The 27,552-nt window shown below is 36.1% G+C and overlaps 1 protein-coding gene across 1 annotated transcript in view; it reads left to right on the forward strand.

Annotated features, from left to right (window-relative positions):
• The window catches only part of LOC107283778 (integrin alpha-9), a 68,049-nt gene that overhangs the window by 2,195 nt on the left and 38,302 nt on the right, over positions 1 to 27,552 (forward strand). The window contains exons 2-7 of the mRNA XM_029283294.1: positions 7,624 to 7,751; positions 8,597 to 8,703; positions 12,595 to 12,718; positions 18,762 to 18,829; positions 24,198 to 24,327; positions 26,297 to 26,382. Of these exons, the coding sequence (XP_029139127.1) occupies positions 7,624 to 7,751; positions 8,597 to 8,703; positions 12,595 to 12,718; positions 18,762 to 18,829; positions 24,198 to 24,327; positions 26,297 to 26,382 (643 nt within the window). The remainder of the gene's footprint in view (positions 1 to 7,623; positions 7,752 to 8,596; positions 8,704 to 12,594; positions 12,719 to 18,761; positions 18,830 to 24,197; positions 24,328 to 26,296; positions 26,383 to 27,552) is intronic.

The raw sequence follows: 27,552 nt of genomic DNA on the forward strand, positions 1-27,552 counted from the left end.
ATTTTAGAGTAATAATTATCATACAGAACATCACAATCCCCCAGGGATCATAACTACCTCGAGGTTTTGCATTTTTAAAAAAGAAATATGATCAAAGTTTGCATCCCAAACAGGTATCTAGATTTATATTTAAAGTTAGTGATATATTTATTTTTTGCTTAATAAAATTGTCTTATTCACAGGAGGCAGGAAGCAGTTTTCATAATTTACAATTTGAGAATCCTTGCCTTCGGTTAGTTTTCCCTTATTAGGCAGTCTCAGATAAATTGGGACTACAGCTCCCAGAATTTCCTTGCCTGCAAGACTGAAATCTGGTGGAAAATTCTGAGATTTACGGTCCACACTTGGAGGTTCCTTGACTGGCAGAGGCCAGTTTATGAATTAAGTAGTATTAGTCATATTATTATATGAATGAGTGAATATTTTCAGTTGAAGAAATGTATATCTATTGTATAACTTATATTTGTGTTTGAGCAAAAATGCTATCTCTCACAACAATAGTACTATGAATTTGTTTTTAAGTCTTTGTGTATTTGCTCCTACAGAAGATCCACAGGAAGAGGCCATAGTTGTGCTTAATTAGACTCTAGTACTACCAAGGCCATTTGTTTCCAACTGTTAAAGCAGTGGTTCTCAACCTGTGGGTCGGGACCCCATTTGGGGTCGATCGACCATTTCATGGGGGTCGCCAAGCAAGGCTGTCTGCCATTTTTTTTGTCCGCCATTTTTTTTGTCTGCCATTTTTTCCCCCTTTTCCGGCGGGTGTCTTACCTCCCTTGGGCTGGGCCAGCTGGTGGTCGGCCTGCTCCGTCTCTGCCGCTTGCCAGCTACGCCTTGGCCGGCGCGGCGCTCCCGGGCAGGGAAAGTCCTCGACTTATGACCGGTTGGGTAGTCCTCAACTTACGACCGGTTTAGTCCTCGACTTACGACCGGTTTAGTCCTCGACTTACGACTGGTTTAGTCCTCGACTTACGACTGGTTGGGGTCGCGGCATTAAAAAGGTTGAGAACCACTGTGTTAAAGTAACCTTCTTCCATTCTGGGTATAGTGAAATGGAACAAGTATGGACTGTTCCTAGAAACTGCAAATTAAACATTTAGAAACAGTGCTTACTTAAAAAAAACAAACCAGCACAATATGTACTATAGTCATTTATTACCTAGCCATTGACTAAAATTAATACTGTGCTGTTTCTCAGTTGATTTGAGAAACTATTGCTGAATTTTAATTTATCAGCTTCCTCAGTGCAACTGCACAATTCTTTTTTTTCTTTGCTGTTGAAAGTGGTGGATGGATATAAATAACATTGTAAAGTGCCAGCTTTTCACTTTTTTTGTATGTGAAAGTATTCTTTCTTGTTATTGGTAGGCATAGGGATGATGAACTGGATGCACATGGAATAAAAAGGCATGATAACTCTAATGCAAGATCTAAAAAAAAGTCTTAAAGATAAAGATAAGACCATTCTCTCACAATGAATCACAGTGAATGTCCCTGTCCATTATGCACCAATGCATCAACTATTGTGGCTTTCCCCACTCCCCTGGAACAGTATGTGTGGTGTTAAACCACCAAAATCTCCACCTAATTTCTGCTGAGCCCTAACATCCAGAGAATTTAGGTTGTATCATTCCACGAATATATCCTTCAAAAATAAGATGGTCCCACGGATTGGCTTAGTGAACCCAGATTCTCAGTGTTCCTATGATTGATCCCATATGTTGAATGAATGAATGAATATCACCGACATTTCATCCAGGGTTCTCCTTCACAATCAGAGTCTAGACTTAGCTAGTGGAGCAATTGTATCTTTAGGCCTCATAAAGTGGCGCTTCTGTGTCATTTGATCATCTTCATTCTCAGCTGTGTCTTGGGAATCACTCAAGAGCCCATAATCTGTGCAGTAGATAGTTTGAGTATTTGCCTTAATCACTCTAGTTGTATTGAAGAAGAATAATTGTAGATCATCACACTTTCAGCAGGCTTGGCAAGGGTACATTCTTTTCATGCTGCTTGCAGTTTCAACAGTTAAAGAGCTGAATGCAGCCTTCTGTAAACAACTATTGGCATACAAGACCATGACAGAACAAAGAGAAAAACTTTAAGCAGTGATTAAAAATTATGCCACCCACAGCAGCTTTCTCCCTATTTTGGTTTTTATTGGGGAGATGTTTATTATATGTAAATCCAAACAGCTGTGGGGGAAAAGAATGTATATGCATTTTTCTTCTTGTAATATGCATTCTCTGTAATTTAACTCTCTAGATCAAATGAAGCTAAATTTACCTGGAAACCTTTGAATGAAGGTAGGACTCATTTGCCAGCCTTCCTGCAAATGTTCAAAATGCTTGCCTGTATTTCTTTCTGATAGATGGTGCTCTATTTCTTAAACCAGTAGCCTTGGAACTGTAGCACATTGTGATATCAATAGATGCATTCAACTTTAGAGTCAGCCCCTAAAATGAATGACTGTCATGTCTTTGATACACAGGGACATTTGGACTTTGCTTGTCAACTTCCTTTTGAGTGTTTACTGATATGGAGCTGCTCAAATAATATTGGGCAAGAAATTGACTGAAAGAGATTGAAAGACCTCTTTCTTACTATTTCATGGTATATATGCGGCTCTTGTTTTTAAAAGTGGGATAGCCACAAGAGACAGGAACCATGAAGCTAAAAATTATTCACTAACACCCATTGATTGAAGAAACTTAGTGTTTTATATGCTGGTAAAAGATGCCATTAGTGAAGATTTTCATAGCATAAATTGTGCTGATAGGAATTGCATGTATGAGTGTGTATGCACACAGACTACACTATTGATGCTCTTTTAGAAAAAACTATTTAGGAATCTGGTATCATATGTATAATGGTATGTAAGAATGACCTTGGGAGACAGAAGGAAGTGCTGCAGACTAGACAAACATCATGTAAAAGATATCTTGGTCCACAGAAGGAGGGTTGTGTGTGAGAAGCGTTTCAGAAGGGGTCTTCTCTAGTTTTCTGGAGAGTAAAAGGAGATGAGGAGAGACGTATTTTCAGACTTTCAATATTCTGTTAATATAATCCTGTACCTAATAAAGGTAACATTAATATTCATAGTTATTCTTCTTGCCTGGACTACCTCAAAGGGCTAACATATGTGAGGTTGGTTAGGAGGTTGCCTTACTAAATGTGTGTAAAAGTTTAACCTTTATACTGCAGACTCTAGATCTTATGTTCTAAAGAAGTTTCTGATGATTCTGTTGGATCTAGCTGTTTCTTGATTAGCATTTCATTGTCCTCCATTGCCAACTAGATGCCTCTTAGTTTAGAAATCCCATCAACAAATTATCAATGGCAGAATTCTCTTTCATTATTACTTTCTTACAAGTTAATATTTGGTGATTCACTGCCTACTGTACTGAAAATAATACAGTAATAATAATTATTATTCATCGTGATTAATTATTATTAACTTAATAACCTATTAACTAAATAACCTGTTCCCTTTTCAGTATTTACTTACCTAAAGAATAACCACAATTACCAGATGTGGGTAAAAGAGCAATGGGAGTGGAATGATGTATGACTTCCTGCTAGTTTCCCTATTGACTTTGCTTGTGAGGAAATGATGGGGAGCATTGGAAATCATGATTGGCTGACTGCAGTGGTACTTCTGAAACCACAACTTTGTGAATACAACTGGTGTAAAATCTTTGACACTTCCAATCACATGGTAATAATAGGTCCCAAATTTTCCATGCGTTCTTTAACTTAGAAGATTCAAGGCACTTTGATTCAAAGATTGTTGCCCTGAAACGCACTGTTTCAAGTATTTTAAAGTTACAAACAGATAGACTGGATACTATCTGTTTGTCTTGGGTGTCTTAGTTTTAGGGAATTCATCTAGTTAAGCCAGGGATGTCAAACTGCCGGCCCGCAGGTTGGATGCGTCGTGAGGAAATTGCACCCACTCCATTGCCGGCAATGGGGAAAAAATTCCGATACGTCGCACTATGTCATGTGATGTCGCGAATTTGACATGTCTGAGTTAAGCAAATAACCCTTATTACATGCTTTCAGAGCACTCCTCAATTCCAGGTGCAGAGGACTGACATTTTTGTCTGCTCTGTGACATTAGTCACACTTTAAAGTGTGCCTCTTCTTATAGATACCATACATTTAGGTTTCCAAAGAGGATTCTTAGCAATGAGCAAGTAATACTTGCAAACAGAGAATCCATGGGCAGGAGGGTTATCTGGAAATCCCATTGATGTTAACACTGAGCCATTAGGCTGGACATGATGTAATCAAAACAAAACAAAACCAACAACCTTGCTTTTCCTGTTTTATATATTTTCCCATATAATTAACAAAATAATTTTCTACCATATATTGTGGCCAGGTCAAAACTTGTGTAAATAAATTTTATAAAGATTTGGCTACATGGGATTGGTTCAATTACATGGAAAATAAATTGAAGATTCTCTTTTGAAACTGATATTGGTTGCAGTATCTTACTTTGCCATGAAGCTTGATTGCTTAAACCAATTAAATTATTTAAATTAACTCAGCAGTGGAAACTATTGCATTTTGCAGAGATGAATGCAAAAATGGCATTGAAGAAATATTCCATTCCATTTGATTTCATTGGAGGGTATTTAACAAAGTGCTTAATTCTTAAATGTACAGTAGTAGGATTTTAATATATTTAAGTTGGGATCATACCTCAGATTAATAACATATTGATTTCTGCATTATGTGCTTCTATTAATTTAAGTCAGCCACAAGCAGAAATCCCAGCTATGGCTTTGCCATAGATCATACATAGTTTGTTCACAAAAGAGCATTTTGTTGGAGGAATACTAACGCATAGTCGTTGTGCTTTGTGGATATTGCTATGATTATTTTCATTAGATAAAATATAATATAGTCCCAAGATCAAGGTTACTTTCTTTTTATTTAACTTAACACAAGTAGCCTTCTGGAAATAATTGGCACATTTGCAAGATAACATTTTCTGCTCTTACTCAGACCAAGAACAGACAGAATTATTTTACAAGTGTGCTAAATGTTTTCAAAAGATTACTTGTGCTAGACCAATTGTTTTACCACTTAAAGTAAAGTGATCAGTCGATTTCTTTTCCTACACTATAGATTTCTTTCCCACTAGCTAGAATTGAGCCATTTTAAGAAGGCTTCTTGTCTCCACATCATCTTTAAATGGGATTCTCTCACTAAATCAAGATACATTAAACTTTATGCCAGAAATTCTTACGTTTTAGATACTATGCCTCCTTGAAATGATAAAATGAATTTGTGTGATCAATCCTGTGACTAAAATTAATATTGTGTTTGGCAAGAAACATACATGGTTCTTTAAATAATTATATTCAATCTTTATGTTCAATAATAAAACAATAATAGAACTTTTCAACTCTGTTATATAAAACCAAACCATTTCATTCAATAAACAAAAACTAACACCAGAAATCTGTTCATAACATCTGATTTTTATTTTTTTGCCATGATGTCTGTGGAGATTCTCAATGATCCTAGTCATGGAGATCCCAAAAGTGCTTTTCCCAAAAGGCAACTGGACTTTCTTGGGTTTTTTTTTGAAAACGTTTCACTTCACATCCAAGGAAATGTCTTCAGTTCTATTCTATTGAAGAAGCTTCTTGGATGAGAAGCAAAACGTTTTCAAAGAAAAAGCCAAGAAAGGCCAGTTGCCTTCTTGAAAAAGCACTTTTTGTATATTTTGCTATGATGAAACACGGAAATGAATTCATAAAAAGCTAAAATATAACTGCATGTGCCATCTTGTAATTTCTGCATTTTTTCTTACCAGTTGCTTATAATTGCTTACGAGGTGCTGTAAATTGACATTTTTTTAAATGAATGGCTGTTCATGACTTTTCTGAGTTCAGACAATCAGTCTGTTAAAAGAATGAAACATAGTCATACAGATGTGCAGGTGAGCTATTTGGCATTTTAGTCAGATGGAAGCAGCAAAGTTTGTTGACTTTGTAATTTTCTGTAATTTAAGAATTTGGATTATTAATTATTCTCACTTGTAAAAAGATTGTTAGTTAGAAGATAGCCTTTGTTAGAATCATATAATTTAATGGTTTAGCCTCCGAAACTCAGGAGAAATTAAACTGTTAATATAGTCACCATCACCACCGTTCCTCTAATGCAGACATGTCAAACTCGCGATGTCACATGACGTCGCGCAACGTATCGGAGCTTTTTCGCCATTGCCGGCAATGGGATGGCCGCGGCTCCGGTATGATGAAACTGGGCAGCGGGCCGGCAGTTTGACACCCCTGGTCTAATGTTTGTTTAAGTTTCAGTATGTAGTTTTCTGGGTTTTGGTGAAGCCAGTTATAGCCAAAAAACCAGCAAACACATTCTTGTCTTATTTTTCTAGGTGTATATTTCTATCTATCTGTCTATCCTCCCAGTTTTATTAATGTACAAAGCTAGTAAAGAAGAGGTAATTAGCACTGTAAATTAATTATATGATGTACCCATAAGATAGGAGTGAACTATTTTTAGTCCCCAGCAGTTCCAAATTGTGATAGCAAAATTATATAATTTGGGGGGCATTCAGATATCTTAGAGATTTTAAGTGTGGGAGTGAGAGACTACTTGTACCCATTCCAACATAAATCTCTAAAAACAAATAGTTAAAAAACTTACCCCTGGCCCTTTTAGTGTTATCATAGTGTTAATAGATAGTATCCCATAGCTTTTAGGAAGGTGTGGAGTCTGTATTCCAAATGTTGCCCAGTCCTGTTTTAAGGGAACTTCTTTTCTTTTAGCAAGCATGCTGCAGACCTGAGAAGAACCTTGTGGGAAGGGTTGGGGTGGGTGGGAGAAAGGGAATATAAATCTATAGTAGAACTTGTGTTCTAGTGTGTTTATTCCAGAAATCAGTTTTGGATAAATGGAAGAGGCATGGACTTTTCTGAATGGTAGAATTCTTGTGTTTGTTGGTAATTCACACACTGTATGGCATATGCATAATTCATATTGTCTGCTTTATTTATTGAATGAACAACAATAGGTTGAGTTAATGGAATATACTAATTTATAAACTTAGAACTACAATGACTGGGTTTATATGTTGCAGTAGGCTGAAATAAAATGTGTCTTGATTCAAACCAATTTTTCTGTTCATTTCAGGCTGGAATGATTGTTTCTTGATTAGTTCTTGTTTAAAGCAATGAAATCTCTTAGCTGATAAGTAAGGTCAGAATTTACTGCCTACAGTCTTCTGGATCTAGGGGCAAATGACAAATTTTCCTGCTTTAAATTATGGCTTTCCCATCATATCACTATATCAAAAGGCCAAGCTATAACTTTTGTTCTTGTTCTTTTGTAGCAGTTTATTTTGGGGAATGAGAACATATTACTTAGAAACATTTTCAGTTTGCCATTATTTTGGGGTTTTCTACTCCTTCAAATATTTCATGGATTTACTGAAGGAAAGACTTTGTCTTATCTTACTGCTTTGGGGGATTGTTGATTCACATGGCTGGAGGGAAAACAGGAAATGAAAAAGAGAGTTGCCACTGTGAAACTTGTATATTTGCTTCTCCTGATATTAAACATTTATTTGCTCTTGATTTTCAGGGTCTTGGTTGGTGCCCCAAAGGCAGATTCTAAGTACAGTGCTTCTCTTAAGTCCCCAGGAGCTGTATTCAAATGTCGGGTTCACACTAACCCTGATAAGAGGTGCACAGAGCTGGATATGGGTCGAGGTATGCACGAGTGTACAACCCTTTCACTTTATTTGTTTTGAATACATTTTTTTTCTTCCAAAGAAACATAGAACCTTCCACATAAAAATCTGACTATGCTTCATCTACAAGTTGATGTACAGGAAATGGCCTTCTTAAAAGTAGAAACAGTATAGTATGGGAGGGCATTGGAATTAGAATCATTGGGCGGAATATGGTCCTTCTTATCTGCTTTTATTTTCTGTTAGCTTGAAGAACCAAAGTAACATGGAAATAGGCATTTCTGCCTCAGATGTCAGTATTTTCCCGGTTTTTCCCCCTTTGTCCTCTCTTTTATGACCTCAAAGGGCTCTTAGTGCTTTGATCTAATAGTTTTCTGAAGTTGATGATAGAAAAAAAACATTAGACCTGCCATTTCTGGAATGATTTGCTCTACATGTTTCCTGCTACCCTCTGTGATAGCACAACCTGAGTGTCTATGAATGACAGCTGGTGGGAATTTGCAAAAAATGACTCAGTTGGCTAAGAGAGATTAGATCCTTTCTTTCTTGATATAATCCCCACTGTAACATTTTAGAAAGTAACTCTTCTTAGCCAATATTTTAATAATGATTTCATATAGGTTTTCAGTGGAATGTCTAATACCAGGATTGACCAAGAATTGCCGGTCTCTGATGAACTTGGTAAACATTTTTAAAGAAATATTTCCTTTATTGATAAGTGTACTATGCTAAGATTAATAATTCTGAATCCACCAGATGGAAAAAATAGTGGTCAGTTATCTGTAGTGCCATTTCCACTAGAGATACTTTATTGCCATCCTCATCATTTCTAAATTCCCACTCTTCTTCCTGCATTTGTTATAGCTAATATTCGAGGAACATTCTGTGGAAAGACATGTAAAGAAGACAGAGATGATGAATGGATGGGTGTCAGTTTGGCAAGACAGCCAACGGTTGGAGGAAGTATATTGGTAAGTTTTCTCTTGATCTCATTGAAGTGGGAAATGTCATATTGACATTGACATAAAACGTGTGGGAACAATTATGTTGTGCCAGAGACTGATGAGAATTCAGTTAATTCTCTGCTTCCTTTGGGAGGAAGGTAAATTGCATCCTGAGGACAAAGCTTGCATCTAGAAAGGCATCTTCAAAGCAATTACACCTGCTTCTGTCATCCCCAGGGCTTCCTTTTCAAATTGTAGATTTAGCACTTGGAACAGAATGAATGTCACCTTGTGTTTCTGTGAATAAGCCTGCTCTCTTTATTTCCTTTTAAAAAATATGCATAGATGTTATGCATGTGTGCAGACTTAATAATATTTTAGGCCATGTTTCATAATTTTATATTTCCTGCTTTATGTTTAAGCTAAAAATGAAATAAGTGAATATTGATATTCCTACACATTTTTATGGATGGTCTTTTTGTAATTAGTAACCAAGAAGTCAGTGGAAGGTAAATTTTTCAACAATGAAAAATAGCATTTTACAATGATGAAGTGTGCTGTTCTTGATGGCTCAGAATTACAGTTCTGCAGAATAGTCAAGGTTGAATTGTGAATGGTTTGTCTCATCTGGATTCACTTTCAGTTTATTGTACCAGTTGATTTTACTCCTGCCTCCAGGCAATGATTCAGGATTTCAGTAATCTCACTGGAATGTGGTGGAAAGAAGAGATAGAGTCAGATCCCAATCATGTATCAAACTTAAATCTTAAATGACTTTCCATATTATTTAAAATACACATTAAATATATAGCAAGACAAGTAAAACTTTGATGGAACCAAAAGTCAATAGCTTTCTGAAGCTGCCCTTTCAGTTGGGATTTAAACCATTATATCCCCAAGCTGCATTCTTTAAAGATATCAACAAAGAATACTATGGTTCATTGCACAAGAAGTTCTTCAGAGGTTTATCAGAACCTGCTGGGAGGTCCAAGGCCATTTGCATCCCCAAATACTCTCTAACTTCATTTAATCTCAGCCAGGAAAAATCTCAGCTGAAGACTCTTTATGCACAGCCAGGTACTTTGCTGAAGATCATTTATTGGAAACTTGATGAAAATTCTCCAATAAAAAGGTTTTCCTCTTTCAGTACCCTTGTGTAGCCTCTTTCAAACACGCATAGACATATTGTGGTAATGAGGATTTTTCTATTACCAGAATGCACATATTCTGATGAATTGCAGCCTTTTTCAACATGCTTTGTTACATGTATAACTTACTATGATCTAGGAAAGCTGAGTTGCAATTATTTGAAATAAAACTTTGGAATACCTTTGGTATTCCAAAAATACTTTAAAGAATGTCTCAACAGCTCTTTAAACCTACTTCTCTGTCTCTCTCTCTCTCTCTCGCCAGTAACTGTACCTATGTATATCTTCTACCACAAAAATGTGAATATGGAGACATTATACAAAGGATGTTTCAGCCTTAATGGACCTTAATGCAGAGTATGTTGTTTTAATGTAGAAAGAGGTAACTTCACATAGTTCCTCACCTGATGAAAACCATTGCTAGCATTGATATGTATGAATCAAGACTAAATTAGATTTGGACAGCAAATGGTGTGATTTTAGTGCTGTGTTTAAAGAAATTATTTTTTTCATGATGAAACTTTGGTTCTTTTATTGACATGTTTTATCTGAAACATGACTGGCTATGCCATATTAAATCATGGATCTGTTAAATATCAGTTTGAAGACTAAATGGAAGGCCAGTGATTGATAAATTGCTGACAACATATATTTCAAATATAATTTTGGTAAGCGATTTGGATTTTGAAGTATCAACCTGAGGATTGGTGTTTGCTTTAACTTAAGTGTTTCAAAAAGAGAGGAAAAGTTCATCCAATGCTAATGGTGGAAAAGTGCTACTTGGGGACAGTCATTAGAACTTGGAGAAGAACCACCTGTCTTAATTTTGCTATACCATGCATTTATTATATTTATTATGAAATTTGTTTCTTCCCTCTGCTGCTACCCTCTTCTGAAACAATTAAAGAATGAGTAAAAGCACAAATTCATTTGTTTCTATCCTGTGTTCTCAAGGACATTGAAGTAGGATTACAGACCTGAGCATTTGCTGAGGGCAGGGAGCAAATGATGACATCTCTGATATAATCACAAGTAATCCAACTTGTATATTTTCCATTGGGCATTAGGAGGCAAACTGAATAATTGCATCACTTGTGTGATCAAGCACATGTCATTGTTTTGACATTGTAACTTGTAACAGAACTTACAAGGTAGATATCTGTGATCGAGACTTCGGGATCATTTCCTTATCCATTTGGTTATATTTTATATTGTGGCATGACTCATTTGACTTACTTCAGTGCGATATATTGAATAAACACAATAAACTGAATTGATACATAGTGATAGCTGTAAACTGTGATTTGCAAATCATAGTGGCTGGGCTCAGTATACTAAGCCAAAATCAAATAAACCAAATTATGGCATGTTGTATTGCATGAGGAAAACCTAATGAATGAATTGACTTGAAATCTATGAAGGCCTGTTTTTGAGATCAGATGTACCCTTGCTTGATAAATATTAGCCATGTGTCCTCTTATCCTGTAATCTGAAATATATTTAATTAGTGAACTGATTCATTAGTAGCATTCACACATTCTTGTGGTTTTGGCTTAATATGCTGAATCAACTTATCCAAATGGTTTGTATGCCATAGATGTCCTTCTTGATCAGTATTTAAGTTATGTTATTGGTAGAGGTGAGTGGCATTTTCTCTGGATATAGAAACAAGTAAATATTTTAGAAATTGTAGCATTGGGAAGCTTTATTTACTTTATTTTGTTTTAAAGGAACTTTTTATTGCTATGGCTTATGCTAACTATATTTTTCTTGTATTAAATATTCCTTTTTTTCTTCAAATATGTTTGTTTGTCCAGTTTCCTCTGGAGATTTGTAGAAATTTGACCTTAATGTTGTATGTTGCCTATGGAATGCCATCTTCCAGGAGAAAGTTTGTTTGTATTTTGCATTTATAGTGCCAATACTTAAGAAAAAGAGCTACTTACTGAACATTAAAAATATAAATATTTGATGATTTTTAAAAAAAATATATAAATATAGCAAATATATGGAATTAAAAATGAAATAAAATATCATAACTGGGTTAGGCAGAGCAAAAAACCAAGTTCAGTTTCTTCTAAGGTTGCTTATGTACATCTATCTATCAAAGGAGAGAGCTATATAAAAATTCATTTTAGTATTCCATATTCTGCCATAAAAGTTCTTTATATAGGATTAAGGGTATCAGGAGGATTGTGGGATTAATCTCAGATCAGTAAATAAAATTAGATTGTTGAATAGAGCAACAAACTGAACCTGAAATTCATGGTCTGTTGCTGGAATGAGCAAATTGTGGATCAAGGGTTGTGATTTCTGATAAGAGAGTTTCATTCTTTTTTTTTTTGCATTGTAGGAGTAAAAGAGAAGGAAAGTTTGGATCCACTTTTAACTATGGACCTACTCATAATCCTGCTATTCAGCCCACATCTGAGAAAAAGTTTGCCCAATCATAGTATAAAGAAAGCATACTCATGTAAATTTTCTTCAGAGACTAGTTAAAATCCTGCTGACTTTATGAGCACATCTGCGTAGGGTTCTTTTGGCAGCAATATGCAAATAGTTTGTTATTGCTTTCTCTCCAATTTATAATTAATCTTTGGGATTTCTTTGTGGTTTACATCCAAGAAATAATCAGGTCTAACTTTGCAATTCAAGATTGGCTTAATTAATGTAGGTGTTGCCAGTTAGCTAGATATTTATCCTACTACTTTCTGGAAAACAATTTCCAACCACTAACAAAATTTTTAAAGTGTTTTCTCTCTTTCTTTAGGCTTGTGCCCATCGTTGGAAAAATGTCTACTATGAAACTGAGTACATCCTTCCTCATGGTTTTTGCAACATCATCCCTCCAAACCTTGGATTGAATGGTAAAAAGTTAATGCCTTGTTATGAAGGTAAGGTGGCATATTTATTTTTTATTATCTATGCTAGTACTTGTGATGGATTTTATAATTACATTCCCCCTATTAATTATAGTTGTGGCAATCAGTACTTTTAGAATGCTCTCTTTATCCTGTAAATTAAATTATGACGTAACTGTAGTACTACTATCCTGTTACAATATAAAAATAGAGGACAATTTTAGTTTACTTGTGCTTTCCAGATATGTTGGGATTGTAATTCCAAGAACATCTGGAGGCACTGGGATGGGGAAGGCCAATACAGTAATTGCTGTCCAACTGTTCCAGTGTGTTAAAGGCTGGGCTTCAACTTCCTTGGAAGGCAAGATCAGTATTTGACTTTTGAGTTCAAATCCTGAGCAAGAGTTTGAATGATTGTGTTTAAAAAAAGGCACTACATGTTCAGATTTTAAAGGGTATATTTTCCTCCATTCTATATTTTGTGTAAATGTATAGTGTTGCACCACCTGTTAAATAGGGCCAGTTGTCTGACTTGAATCAGTGATTTTCTTAATGTGGCATGGACACTGCTGTTTTGAATTCCATAGGCAGTGAAGCGAATCCCTCTGCCCACCGAATGAAGAACTGTATACTAAACAGCTGCAGGCTTTTTCAGTTGTGTCTGAAATCCTTCCCATTCAACTCTGTATACAAAACCAGCTTATGCTTTATCACCAGAGAACTGCAGTCTAACTGCCAAACCAAGCAGTCCTTGCTTTGGTTCTGTTCATCCTCTTCTCCTTCTCTTCCTCCTCATTTCCCTTGCCATCTTGATCTCCTTGGGCCACACTATACATTTTATCAGGACCCTTCTCTTTTGCGTTTTGAATATTACTGTCTAATTAACGTCACATACCTTGCTCATTATGTATTAACAAAGGAATAATTCATCAATTATTTATTTATTTTATGAAATTTATAAGAAGCCCATCTTATGGTTCTAGGTGACTCTTGACTCTTGCATTATGTACTTCATAATGCAAGACATCTGATAGGTCAGTTAAGGAAAATGGGTGTCTGTCTAGACTAACAAATTAGAAAAAAATTCTGGAATATACTTTCTGGGATATTTGGGATTTTTTAAAGTACTTTTTATTGCCTTCCTCTTTGGGAGAGTTAGAAGTTGAAGAGAAGAACATTGAAATGAAGTGATTTACCCCCAGTCTCTTGAGTATCAAGAGACAAGACTAGTTGACTAGTTTGAAAAAAAAAAGGTATCCATTGTGGGCTGGATTGCATTAACTCAAACTGTGGTTTGCTTGGATTTAGCTTAGCTTGATGTATATATCAGTCGTGCTCACGTAATTTATGGCATCATGTGATGTATAACTCCTTTTGTAGAGTATTTAACAAATCATGATTTAGTGCAGCAAGAAAAATCCCTCCTCCACAAATGTCTTGATCAATTCTTCTTTTCCTATGTAGTCTGAGCTGGAGATCCTTTGAAAAATCTCTCGTTCCTTATGACAGGAAATGAAACTGACTGGATTTATTTTGGATAGAGCTTAGGAATGACTATATCCTTAATGCACTGTGATTTTCCAGTGATTGCTTCTTCTCCAAATCCATAATGTGATCTGAGACAGTGGTGAAATAAAAAGCTTCAGAATTTTTTTTGGCAAGAACTGAGCTATATTGGATTTTGCAATTGGTAATTGATGTTACACATTATAAGTTAACTTTTCTTTCTTTACATATGCCAGTTAGTTAAGCTAGAAAAATAGAAGGGAAACCATATGCCTAGAATTTGTAACCTTTTATATTTTTGATGATTAGCACACTGTTTGCAGACAACATTGTGGAATATAATTGTCTGCTTTTAGTTCCATGTTTGGAGCAATGAATTCAGCTCATCTTTAATAAAAGTAAAGAAAATTATAAAATTCTCCCACTTGGAAGACTCTCTTGATTAGTATTTCCTTCTTTTAATTGGATCTGCTTTAAGGATTATATAGTATAAATTTGTATTACAAATGCAATATCAGAGATAGAGGTGAGCACAAATATGTGTAGATGTGCCCATGATTAGTATGCAGGTGTTTTTTTTTTGAGAAAAATAACCCAGTAACTCACTCTTAATTTGAAAAGGTATCAACCAGAAATATTTATAAAAATAGTAGTGGGTTGACTCAAGATCTTTAAAGCAGTGAGTGGAAAATTGACAGATTTGGCATGGCTAGCATGCAATTTATTGTGCTGGAATCTGGGCAGAAAATTGGGGACTAGGCATGTGTCTCAGTTGCTAAACTGACCCATCACAGAGAATGGCCAAGTATGCTTTGGGAGAATACAATAACATTCAGCTTTATTAGCTATATCTTCTAGAGACATGGATGTAATAAATTGCTCAGAAGAGTTGTGTTTTAAATTCAATAGATCCTGCCTTCCTATGATAATCCTTTTTCATCTACTTTAAGAAACTAACTGAGTACCTTGGCCTAGAGACTACAATTAAAGAAATGTAGAAATTGAGAGGGGGATAGAAACTGAAAAAATACCATGAGCGTTGATATTCAATGTTTGTTGAACATTATTTTCTGAACAAGGCAAGTTTGTATGAATTACTTTCAGCAAAAACAAAATCATATACTGTATTAGCATAAAGCCCCCCAATCAACACTGCAGCATTCCTCATGGTATTTTCTTCTGTACTGATAATATTTCGAAATGGAGAGCTCACTATAGAAATTTCTCAGGGAACTTTTTTGTTTCCTCCATCAGAGTTAACCATGTCACAGTATTAGATAATGTTAACCCTAGAAAGGATTAAATTAGAATGACCAAGCATTGATATAGATGTAGTCATACATCTGTATCATAGATAATCCCAATATAAGAGATTTGATTCAATTTGCATCCAAACATGGCAAAAGATAGGGAAAGAAGAATGTAAACTGATAGATCATTCTTAACCCTGATTAAAAATTGGGCTTTCAGTGGGAAACATTCCTATTTTTTAAACTCAGATACATATCATACCTGGAGGAGATGCATAAATGTAATTGTAATTTGTAAATCATAACTAATGGCTTTGTATGTTATGTAAGCTATTAATTGTGGTTAATTCAACAAACAAAGTTTTGGCTTAATGCAATGTACAAGACCAGCTACAGTCTTTTTTTTAAATGATTACACTTTCTAAAATAGCATCAGAATTCATTTAAATGTTGCATAAAAAGATGAGAATAATCAGGTGAGCTAGCACTACTCCCATCTTCAACACCTTCCTTCTGTTGGAAGGAAATAGTTGCAGAATCATTTCAAATCTTAATTTTACAGTTTTTTAAAGAGCTATTTAAGAGGACAGGAAGGTGTGTGGGTGTAGATACAATTTATTTATATCTTGATTGCATGCATATCAATGGCATGTTTAACGTTTCCTTTTTCTTATTTTGCTCTTTCTGCAAACAACCTTACATGATAGGTTGGCATGGGAGCAAGTGAATTATGACTGAGGGTAGGCTAGAACATGGTTCTCTGGTTCAATACCTTATTCACTACAACATTCTGGCATTCTTCTTTGAATGCCTAAATAAGCTCTGGAGCAGTGGTTCTCAACCTGTGGGTCGGGACCCCATTTGGGGTCGATCGACCATTTCATGGGGGTCGCCAAGCAAGGCTGTCCGCCATTTTTTTTCTGCCATTTTTTTTTGTCTGCCATTTTTTTCCCTTTTCCGGCTGGTGCCTTACCTCCCTTGGGCTGGGCCAGCTGGTGGTCGGCCTGCTCCGTCTCTGCCGCTTGCAAGCTACGCCTCGGCCGGCGCAGGGGGCGGAACCACGCATGCGCGGCGCTCCCGGGCAGGGAAAATCCTCGACATATGACCGGTTGGGTAGTCCTCGACTTACGACCAATTTAGTCCTCGACTTACGACCGGTTTAGTCCTCGACTTACGACCGGTTGGGGTCGCGGCATTAAAAAGGTTGAGAACCACTGAGTGTATTTAGTATGGCTGGTCTTAACTGTAATTAAAATGTGTATGCTTTAACATATGGTGATAGGAGACAGAAACCTTTAAAAACATTTACATTTAGGTTTGGTAATCACATTAAGATTATTTAATGTTTATGATAAATATAACCATACATCAGTATCTGTTAATTGCATTTTTGTGATGCAGCACATCTTGAGAGCATTTCTCCAATTAAATGTGATTATAATGTGAGAGAGAGTGAGAAAAATAATTGAAAAGATTATTTGCAGTTTTCTGCCTTGACAGACTTACATAATTTCTGGGATATTTTGGTTTATTGCGTTCCAGCTTATGGAAAGTTGGCTTATACACATTAAACTGGTTTTTAGTTTGTAGATTTTAGTAGAATGAATAGGTCTTTCTTTTTTAAAAGATATTTTATCCAATTTAAGGAAGTACTGACAGTCCATTTACTATTTTTTTCCTTTTGAACAGAGAGTTTCTGAATTGAGATTTATTATTCTTATGGTCTGTCCTGCCTAAAGGAATAGATTGAGTTCCCCATAGGACAATTTGCCAAGTAATTCCCTGTTCATTCCTTGAAATTTAGCAGTGGGTTGGTGGTTAGCAGTTTCAGAGAGTTACTAGGTTACATGGTGGCTATTTTCAGAAACCAAAGCACTGACATTTCTCTGAATTCATACATATCCTTGGGAGCATATTGCAAGAAGCAGGAAGTGAGCTTTCCTCCCCTCCCAAAAAAGCACATTATTTGGGGGATGTGAAAATGAAGTCCAGAAGCTGCTCAGACCAATTTAAATCGCTGGTTGAGACTGTGAGCAATAAAGCATGAGATTGTTATGGTGCATCTAAGATACACAGTAAAACTGGTTTTATATTGTTTGACATATTTTCATTTTCTTCAAACAACTGTTGTGATTATAATACTGTGAGAGTAGGAGAAACAACTGAAAAGATTATTTACAGTTTTCTGCCTTTGAAGAAATACAATTCCTGGATTATCTTGGTGCATTGTGTTCTCTATTACTGGTAAAAAGTAGCTTTGGGAGCCATTATTGTGCTGAAGCAACAGATATGAGAACTAGCTTAGTGTCACTTCTGAATAGTGTTATAAGGTACGCATGGCAAGTAGCCCTAGTTAAAAAAAAATGGTCAGCCAAGGTTTCTTGGCTGTGATTTGCTCAGTAAACCCCCAAGGCTGTAATCAGCTCTTATGTTAACCATAGTTGTCCAGCCAGTATAATTTCATAGATCTCATTTGGCCAAAGTAAGCAAACATGGATTGCTTTGGACAATCGGTAAATCCAGTCATAAGCCTATTGCATTTGAGTCTAGTTCCATGTACTGGGCATATTATAGTTACCCTGAGTGATGTTCCTTGGTGAAAGTGTTGTACACTGGAAGAGTTGGTTGAAGTTTCTCTTCTCCCCAGGCCTGATAAATCCCAAGACTTGCTTGTATCTTTCTTTGTTCAATGGACTGTTGTTTAATATAATGGTTATAGAAGTATTAATATTATAAGATGTAATAATGATAGCAATAATTTTGGTCATTCACAGCACAGTCAATATTCATGACATTGTAGGGTTTAAGATAAGTCCACAAATGGATTTTTTATGCCTAAAAGCATACAGTCTAAAATGTTGCAGTAGAGAGGATAAGTAGGAACTGAGGGAAGCAGGAGTGGCAGAGTTTTAACTTTAGACAATAAAATTGTGGTTATTTTAGCCTTCTCATTAAGAACTCATTGAGGAGTATTTTTGCCAGCCTCCAATTAGCTTTGTAATTTTCAGTAAACAAATAATCAAGCTTCCCATGTATTTCTGCATGTTTAAAGCTTTTTTACTTCCTCCTATCATAAAAAATCCAAAACATGTTTTCCTCTGTGAATAAAGTTATTTGGTTTGACAACTGCCAAAGAAGCTTGAAGTTTGCTAATGTCCCAGAATTTGCTCTGCGGTGAACCTCACTGTCTTAGTTTATGACAGCACATATGGATTGAAGAGAAGGGGAAGAGACTATTGAGTTGGGAATCACACATTTCTGGTAGGGACTGACATGACTGCATTTATATCTTCTCATCTCATTTCTTTTTTCTACCTTAGAATATAAGAAAAAATATGGTGAAGAACATGGTTCATGTCAGGCTGGAATAGCAGGTTTCTTCACAGAGGTGAGTGTGAATTGTGAGAAGGCTTCAGTATGAAATAAAAAGTTTGTTTGCCTTTTAAATGTTGATTTACTTGATTAATTATATACACACATTATTATATTGCATACGTACCATCACATTGTTCCCTTTCAGGGTTAGCAATGCAATGTACAGAGAAGGAAGAACTCCATACTCTTCCAAGAAGCTTCTACATCTGCTTTCTTCATCCTCTTTCCTAGATTAATCTATCTCCTTTTCTTAGGACTTGTTCTTGCTGCTGTCATTCTGCTTTCAGTCTTGTTTTTTTATTTCTTTTCATTTCTATAATGCTCATCTTTCTCTCAATATCCATCTTGATGTGTCAAAAAATGGCCTGTCCCCATTCAGAATCTAAAATAATCCTTGGTTCTTCACTAACTTTCTCAACCTTGCATTATAAAATCTCATTTCAGTCATGTTTTTAGATTTATGTTAATTCCTTTCTCATGTAGATGTATGAAAAGAACACTTAAGTTAAACCATGTACCTGAAACAGATCTTTCTCTAGACAAATATTCAGCAGTCTCCATTCATTGTTCAGTCTCCAAATGATCCAATAGCTTTTTCTGTATTCTTATCTCATTCCTGCCCATCCAATCCTGTCATACAACAGTTTAATTATTTCCCCAAATTTCATTAATTTAGAATGTTGCACAATTTTTTTAAAGCAAAACATATGTGTTTTTTGCATTAATACCATTCTCTAGCAAGCCAAAAACATACTATTGCCAGCCTATGGATTCACACTTAATAAAAAACTATAGCAACCTATATGATTCCAAATATTATGTTCTGATACATATTTTAACCCTATCATTCATAACTTTTATAATATCTTTATTAAAGTTCAGAATCAAATATTAAAATACAAATTTTATGTTAAAGGAACAGGAAATAACAAAACAAAGTAAAAGGGGCAAAAAAAATCAAATTTATAACAAAAATAACTTCTGACTTTCTTTTATTTCAAAGATAATATCAATACAACAACCTTTCTCTCTATTTAAATAATAGTACTCTTTAAAATCAACATTCTAAAAAAAATTATTCCCAACATATTCTGTTCTTAATTCTAGTCTCACACATAATAAATTGTCAAATGTAAATAAACTTATATTTAAAAAAACTACAATATTTCTATAATCAAATTCAATCTAATCTCAAATCACAAAGTCAAAAGTTGATTTGTCTTGTAAGAAAGCTTACAGTGGTCTCCAAGTCACAAAAAATGAAAATAAACAGTTCTGAGCTATAAGCACAATCCCTGTACACAGCGGAAGGTACACAAAAGGAATATATGGGAAAAAGTGTGAATTAATGGAGGAAATGGAGGAATAAAAACAGATATATCATGTGAGTACACAACTAAGAGAAAGATGAAGATAAATCTAAATGAAGGCGGCCTGACCCTACAGAGAGGAAATATATGAATATATATTTTATAAATGATGTATCAATGGCATTCAACTCCAATTAAATTGTACAAGATGTATAAGAGAATCTCAACAAATATTGGAAATGAAATCAATCTGAAGATGCTTTTATCATATTGGGTGGACCTGTAGGAAAGCTAAAATGTTTTAGAATCAGAAATTATGATGGTTATTATTATTATTATTTAAATTTATATACCGCCCTATCTCCCTTACGGGACTCAGGGCGGTGAACAGGCAATAATAAAAATTGAGAATATTGTGAATAATGGACCTTTTTAGGAATGGCAAAAAAGCAGTTGGAAAGATGGGACTTTATATGATATCAGCAGCAATGTTGCTACATTCCCATAGTTGGAAAGAATCCACCTTCAAAGAATGGAGTTTGAAAATAATGTAGCTAGCTATGATGGCAAAATAATTTGACTTCTTTTCATTTTTTTCATGAATGACTTATTCTGAGTGATAGTGGCATTTCAAGGATGAGAAAAGGATACTTCCTAAATGTATCAGGATTGTATCTGGCACTTTTATATACAAACAATGATGATTAAGTTTCCTTTGGCCAGGCCTCCATTACTCCTAACATTCACCAGCTGGAGGGCTATAGATGAATTCACTAGAAGTATGGTTTAATCAATGAAAGGGATATGTGGTTTTTTTTGTCCTTTTTCTCTTTTGGGTGTAAGGGGTTGAGCATGGCAATAGGGTTAAGAAACTTCTAGGAGGTAAATTGCTCCCATTCCTACCCTTCCATCTCTCCTCCTGAAAATCATGCCATCAAAGTCTGATAATAAAATAACTTGGACCATTGTGGAGAGTGGGGATTTTTCCCCCCCACTTCTGTATTTAGTTAGTACTATATTTCTGTGAAACTCTGCCCATTTTACATGTAGAACAACCTAAATTCAATCATTTTTTTAAAAAAAATAAAAACCTCAGTATGAAAAATCTGAACAGCTCTTCTCAGTCAGAAAATATATGTTGGATTGATGGACAAGTCTTTTGAATTACAATTGAGATACTGGGCCATTGATTTTTTTTTTAATGACAGCCAAATGGCTTTAGTAATGTCTAACTCTTGAGATAACTATACCTAATTTTCAAGGCAACTTTGAATTTGGCCTGATGGGTTTAATTACTCTGGATCTGGTAAACAAAACTTATGCCATAGTGTTCAAAAACAGTCTGGTGGGATCTTTCTAGGTTAATCTGAAATGGGTGGCAATCTTTGTGATGAAGTGTTTGATCATCAGTGCAATGTCAGCAGCAGCTGTTTCCTGGCTTGTCAGCAGTATCACGCTTGCTTCTTTTCCCAGGCTCTGAACTCCCCCTCTCCCCTCTCCCCCCTGTTCCTCATTCAGAAGGTGGCTTTGAACTTTCAGTGCACAGCCTCAAGCATTAGCCAGTTAACAATAAGCAGGAAATGTAGATAAATGGTCTCCGGGTCAAACAGGCAAGTGTCTAATATAGGAGCACTTAGTCCTGCTTATTCTGTTTTCTTCTCAGAGAAAGGTTGTACCTGATAGCCACTCACCAAAATATTGCACATTTAATTGCTTCTGTGTTTACATATATTAAAACAGCATGCCCACTGGCCTGCAGCTACTCCCTTGGTCTGCCAGAGGAGATAGAGACAGCTTAGAGCAGGGCTTTTCAACCTTTTCACCCATTGTACCACTTTTAGGATAAGGCAATATCCCAGTACCACCAGTTGCCTAGCAAGATGTCAAAAACTTGATGACCAAAAAAAAAAAGGAAAAAAATTATAAAGTACAGGTAGTCCTCAACTCACAACAATTCACTTAGTGACTGTTCGAAGCTACAACAGCACTGTAAAAATTAACTTATGACTATTTTTCATACTTATGACTGTTGCAGCATCCCCAGGATCATGTGATTTATATTAGGATGCTTGGCAACTGATTCATACTTATGACGATCACAGTGTCCCAGGGTCATGTGATCACCTTTTGCAACTTTTTGACAAGCGAAGTCAATGACTGGGTGTGTGTGGCCAGCTCATCACTCAGGTTGCGGGGTGCCTGTGGGGGATGCGGGCGGGGATGTGGGAGGAATCTGTGGGTCTCTGGTGGAGGGGGGTGGGAGTGACGTGGGTGCCTTCCCTCCCTCTCTTCCTCCCATTGTCCCTTCCTTCATTCCTTCCTTCCCTCCCTCTTTGTCCCTTCCTTCCCTCCCTCCCATTGTCCCTTCCTTCCTTCCTTCCTTCCTTCCTTCCTTCCTTCCTTCCTTCCTTCCTTCCTTCCTTCCTTCCTTCCTTCCTTCCTTTTTTTCTTTCTTTCTTTCTTTTTTCCTCCCTCCCTCCCTCCCCTGCTCTGTGCCCAGGAAGGAATAAGGGGAGGGGGGGCAGGCCTCCAGCACGGCTGGTGGCTGTGCCGCCGGTGGCCATGGCTTGAAAGGCCACTATAAATTGCTGGACAAGAGCCGCGTAGCGTTAAGAGCAGAGTGGCAGGAAAATATTTGTAATGAGGGAGAGAGAAAAACAGGCATCCCCTGAAGGAGACCAGCAAATGGTTCTTGCCCTTTTCACACACGTGTGGACTCCGGGGGATGAGACGCTGCGAGCAGCAGGAGAGTCCACATTTCCTGCACTATGCTGCCCAGACCCCAGCCTGGTTTCGTCAGGCAGTGGCACATTCTCCTCACTGTGCGAAGCATCTGGGTGAGGCGAACCTGCGACATGCCAAACCTGCCTATGCGTGCACAGAGCCAGAGGTGAGTGCATGCGCCTCAGCCTCTGCGCGCGCACAGGCAGGTTCGTCATGTCTCCGGTTCGCCTCGCCCGGCCTCTCTGCATGGCTTAAAAAGTTCTTTTTTCTCACTATTAGGCCTTAGTATTTATGATGTACTCTGCATAAATAAATCAGTATTCCTTCCAAAACTTGCTACTTTGAGCACAGACTTCATATATCATTTTAATTATATGCAGAGAATTAACATGCCCAGAATCGTTCAATAGTGAAATGGGTGGCATGTAAATTTAATATAAATAAGTCAACATGAATTGAGAGTAATTGTGAAGGAAAATTGACTGGTCTAATACAAAGTGAATTTTCACTGACAAATTTAAAGACAAGAAATTGCATTTTAGTTTTTAAAAAATTGTTTAATTCTAGTTTGTGTATAAGACTTTTTTGGAATAAGTGCATTAATTTTGAAGATGAACAACTGTCCACTTCCCCTGTGGTTCAAACTGGTGATTGGCTTAGGGATTGGTGGCTCCATCCTTCTTTTGTTCACATCTGGATCGGGATCTGGGCAGTTCATGTCAAGACATAACCTATCCTGAGCAGACAAGCAGATTTTCCTGATCCTAAAGAAACTTCTGCCCATTATGGTGGTTTCTGTGTTGCTGTAGTTTTAGAGCTGATAAGAGGTGGAAGGTAGTGGTGGGGGGAGGAATCTAGTACCTAACATGGAGACTGTAGCAGCATGTAGCAAAGGGAATCATTGGCAGAATTTCCCAATTCTGTTACGATACTGGACAAAGGTAAAATAGATTTCCTGTAATCCTTGAAGAAACAAAGAAAATGTCAAAACCAACAGATACAAAAGTAGCACATATAATTAAAACCAAGTAGATGATAAAGAGTGAAAATGATCAAAGTATACAATATCTCATGCGGATTCTGCTCATTCTGGCCCAAAGTCCTGAGGGAAGAGCCAGGTCTTAAATGCCTTCCGAAATACCTGCAGGATAAGGATGTTTGTTAGGATGGAGTAGAATAGTAGAGAAGTAGATTATTCTCTTTTCACTCTTTTCTACATTTTCAGAGCTTTCATTCCTATGACTTCAGTATATTTTCTATTTTTGGATTTAGTTTCGCATACAGAATCTCAAATATTAATTTCCATTGACTGTAGAGATTTAACAGACAAAACTCTTCTTTTGATAGGAGTTGGTTATCATGGGAGCTCCAGGGTCTTACTATTGGACAGGAACGATCAAAGTCTTGAATCTCACTGATAATACATATTTCAAACTGAAAGATGAATCTGTGATAGCCAAGCGTTACATATATCTAGGTAAGCAAAGCAAAACAGTTATTGGTCTTGAATATTGATGGTAAATTGATACTCACATGCATAAGTAATCTATGAGCTCTGGAATTCTCAAGAGGTGAAAACTCCAGGAATTGCAACTCTGGAAAGTTTGGATTCAGGAATTCTTCCACTCCCAGCCTTGATTATAATATTGCAAGTACACATTAAAAAAAAATCTAGTAACTTCTCCTGGATTCAAGGATTTGTAGTTGCTTTAACAGTCTCTGTCAGGAAAATCTTAGCACCCTTAGACAACTGCAAATCCCAAAGGGAAGCTAAGATTGATGGTAAGTCATTTAGTTTGTAATATATATGTGGTCTTGGTCTTAACCTGTGGCCTTTCTTAAAATCATTATAACATGCTTGGAAAATGAATAAATGATCCTGACCTAAAGAAGTCATTTTTCAGTAATTTATTGTTTCATGAAAATATGCCAGGGTACTAGGGAAATGTAGATATTATTCATTAGTAATCCTTAGAAATGTCTATTTAAAAATGCAGTCAGTTTCACAGGAGAAATGTTAATTTTTCTAATGGCTTATGTCCAGTTCTCAGTTGTGCTCCTCTGCTTTCCTTAACTATTTGTGTGTTAAGTCCTCATCTGTACTTTTAAGAAAGGATGGTGGGCCTCTTTTCTTCAGTTGACTATTGCTTGCTTGTTTCTTTGATTAGAAAAAATATATAGGTGTTTTCTCTTTGGAAAAAATTGAAAGTTAACATTTATAATACAGGTAAAATGCCTGTAATTCACAATGTGAAGAGAGCAAGGGGCCTTTCAAGTATGACGTAATGGTTTTACCAGGAAAAGGAATTGAACATTGAAGAGTGTTCATGTCTCATAATGTGTCATTTTAGAGTGGCAAATAAAATCATTTTGAAATAAATATTTTGCCTCTTTCAGGTATATTTTGTTTTATTTTGTTTATAATCCAAACTGACTTGTTGGATTCCTTCCCTTTTTCCACATACTATTATATTTTATATTTTATATATTTTCACTGAGAAATATGTAAACCTTTTAACATATCACTATTACATGTGGTTGCAATTTACTGATATTGTGGTGCACAAATTTCTACTTGATTTCGGAAAGTTGTACAAAAAATGGTTTCTTTCCACAAACAGCATTAGAAATTAGAGGGATCATTGCTTATACAGAAGGTACAAGGTGATTAAAATCCTGTACCTCTGTTACAATTTAAGCTGTAGCTACATGGATTCCCATGTAACTTTTGTTTTGTGAATCAGGTCACAGTATTAACCACTATGAACTTGTTTAATGACTCAGTAAAGTCAACCAAATTTCTAACTCACTATATTTAGTGGTGAGTTATGCCACTTGGATTTATGTGAATAATTTCTTTTTAACTTAATGTCTCATAATCCATTTTCATTTGAGGAGCATGGGTTATAGTATTTTGGAAAGTAGAGAAAAACTTTTAATTATCCATTTATTCCACATGTTGCTTGTTTTTCTGACATTTGCTATATACAATACTCTGTTGATTCAACAAATTAATAATGTGGTAGAAACTATCTATTTTACACCTTGTGTCTGCTTTTCAGTTTTAGTACTCTTCTTCCCTTTTTTGTCCTTGCTTTTAATTTTTTTTAATAATAACTATCATCTGTTCTGGTATCTTTTCTGACTTAAATTATTGTTCTTCCATGTCTCCTGCTTATATCTTCACTATCTTATTGTTAGGTAAAACTTGCTTGTCACTTCAAACCTTGAACAGTGAGTTCCTTTTCCAAAAAAGTAAGGCTCCCATAGAATTTGAAGGTGTTTTGCTTGAGTCTAACTTCCACTCTGAGAGAAAGGGGGAAAAATGCTTTATCCAGATAGATGACCTAAACCTAGGACCCATTTCCTTTTTTTTTTTTTTTTTTGCTGATATTTTCGGTCATTTTTTTTTCTCTGCTTGTCCACCCTAAAAATGCCCCGCTCAGGATATGCGGTGGCAGCAGGTCACTTCTCTCAGCTGATGACCACGGACGTCGTTGGAGGAGCTCCCCAGGATGGAGGCGTTGGAAAGGTTTGGTTGTTGATCAAACTTCAGCTCATAGTTTATCCAGGAGAAAATGGACAAGAAGTTTGGGGCTGCAGCAGTTTGAAGAACACTCCTTAAAAGAATTTACTGCCAGTAACAGAAGGAAGATAATTAATAGTATCTAGTTTGTCCAAGTCTTTCCTTCTCCTGTGGTCCAATTCTCATTGTTCTGAGAATCTCCTCACCCCATTTTCTAGCAGCAGCAGCAGCAGCAGCAGCAGCAGCGAAACCTCCCTTTTTAAAAATCACATAATTCATTTTAAATTCAAGCTGTTGCTACCATGTATATAATCATATTTGAAGACCACTTGGTTTGCGGTAAAAGAGACCAAAGGTTTAGAGAATCTTTGTACTACCCAATTCAATATTGCTTACTCAAATTAATAATGGTTTTTCATAGCAGAATTTATTTTTTAATCAGGAACTTCCACATTTCTGATAAGAATGTCCTAATAAGCCACAGGTTTCCATCCTTTAGAGTGAGTCAAAGTGTAAAAAATTGCTACTATATGCATTCCTTATATCTGTGCAAAGACTGCATTTAACCTCTAATTTATTTTAATCATTTTTAACAAGCCTGAAACGAATCAGAATCACTTTTGCAGATAAGCAAAGCATAAAAGCAAAGTTTCCTTTGGTCAGATCTTGGGTTTTTCCCCTCCCTTTTTGACTGCCATTGCTTAATGCTTTCATGAATTAGATAGACAGGGCAGAAAAATAATATAGAACTAAACTGGAAAACCACAAACAAGCCCATGTTTTTACATCTCATTAAGTACACAGTTGAAATCAGGAAGCTAACCACAAACCTTGCTTTCTAATGGATTTTACTGCTGTACTGTGGCATATTCATGGATCTCCATTTCTACATCATCCAGAGCCAAAAACAAACTATGTTATGGCTTTGTCAGCCACATGTTCCCCCAAGTCTAGGAAGGAATTTGATCTTTAATATAGTGCACTGCAATATATGACCCAGGATAGGAATGCTGTTTATCAGCCAGGTATGGAGGACTAACTGTATAATTGCTGCTCTACAACATTAAGCAAGATAGTTGTGAGGATCTAGTAGCATATCTTGTAGGTCAAGAGCAAGTGCTGATCAGTAGGCCAGTATATGAAGTTCTGGCTTACTTTAATGGGCAAATAGCCCAA

The sequence above is a fragment of the Protobothrops mucrosquamatus genome, unplaced genomic scaffold (genome assembly GCF_001527695.2).
Source record: "Protobothrops mucrosquamatus isolate PMUCROS unplaced genomic scaffold, P.Mucros_1.0 scaffold48, whole genome shotgun sequence".
In the NCBI taxonomy this organism is placed as follows: Eukaryota; Metazoa; Chordata; class Lepidosauria; order Squamata; family Viperidae; genus Protobothrops; species Protobothrops mucrosquamatus.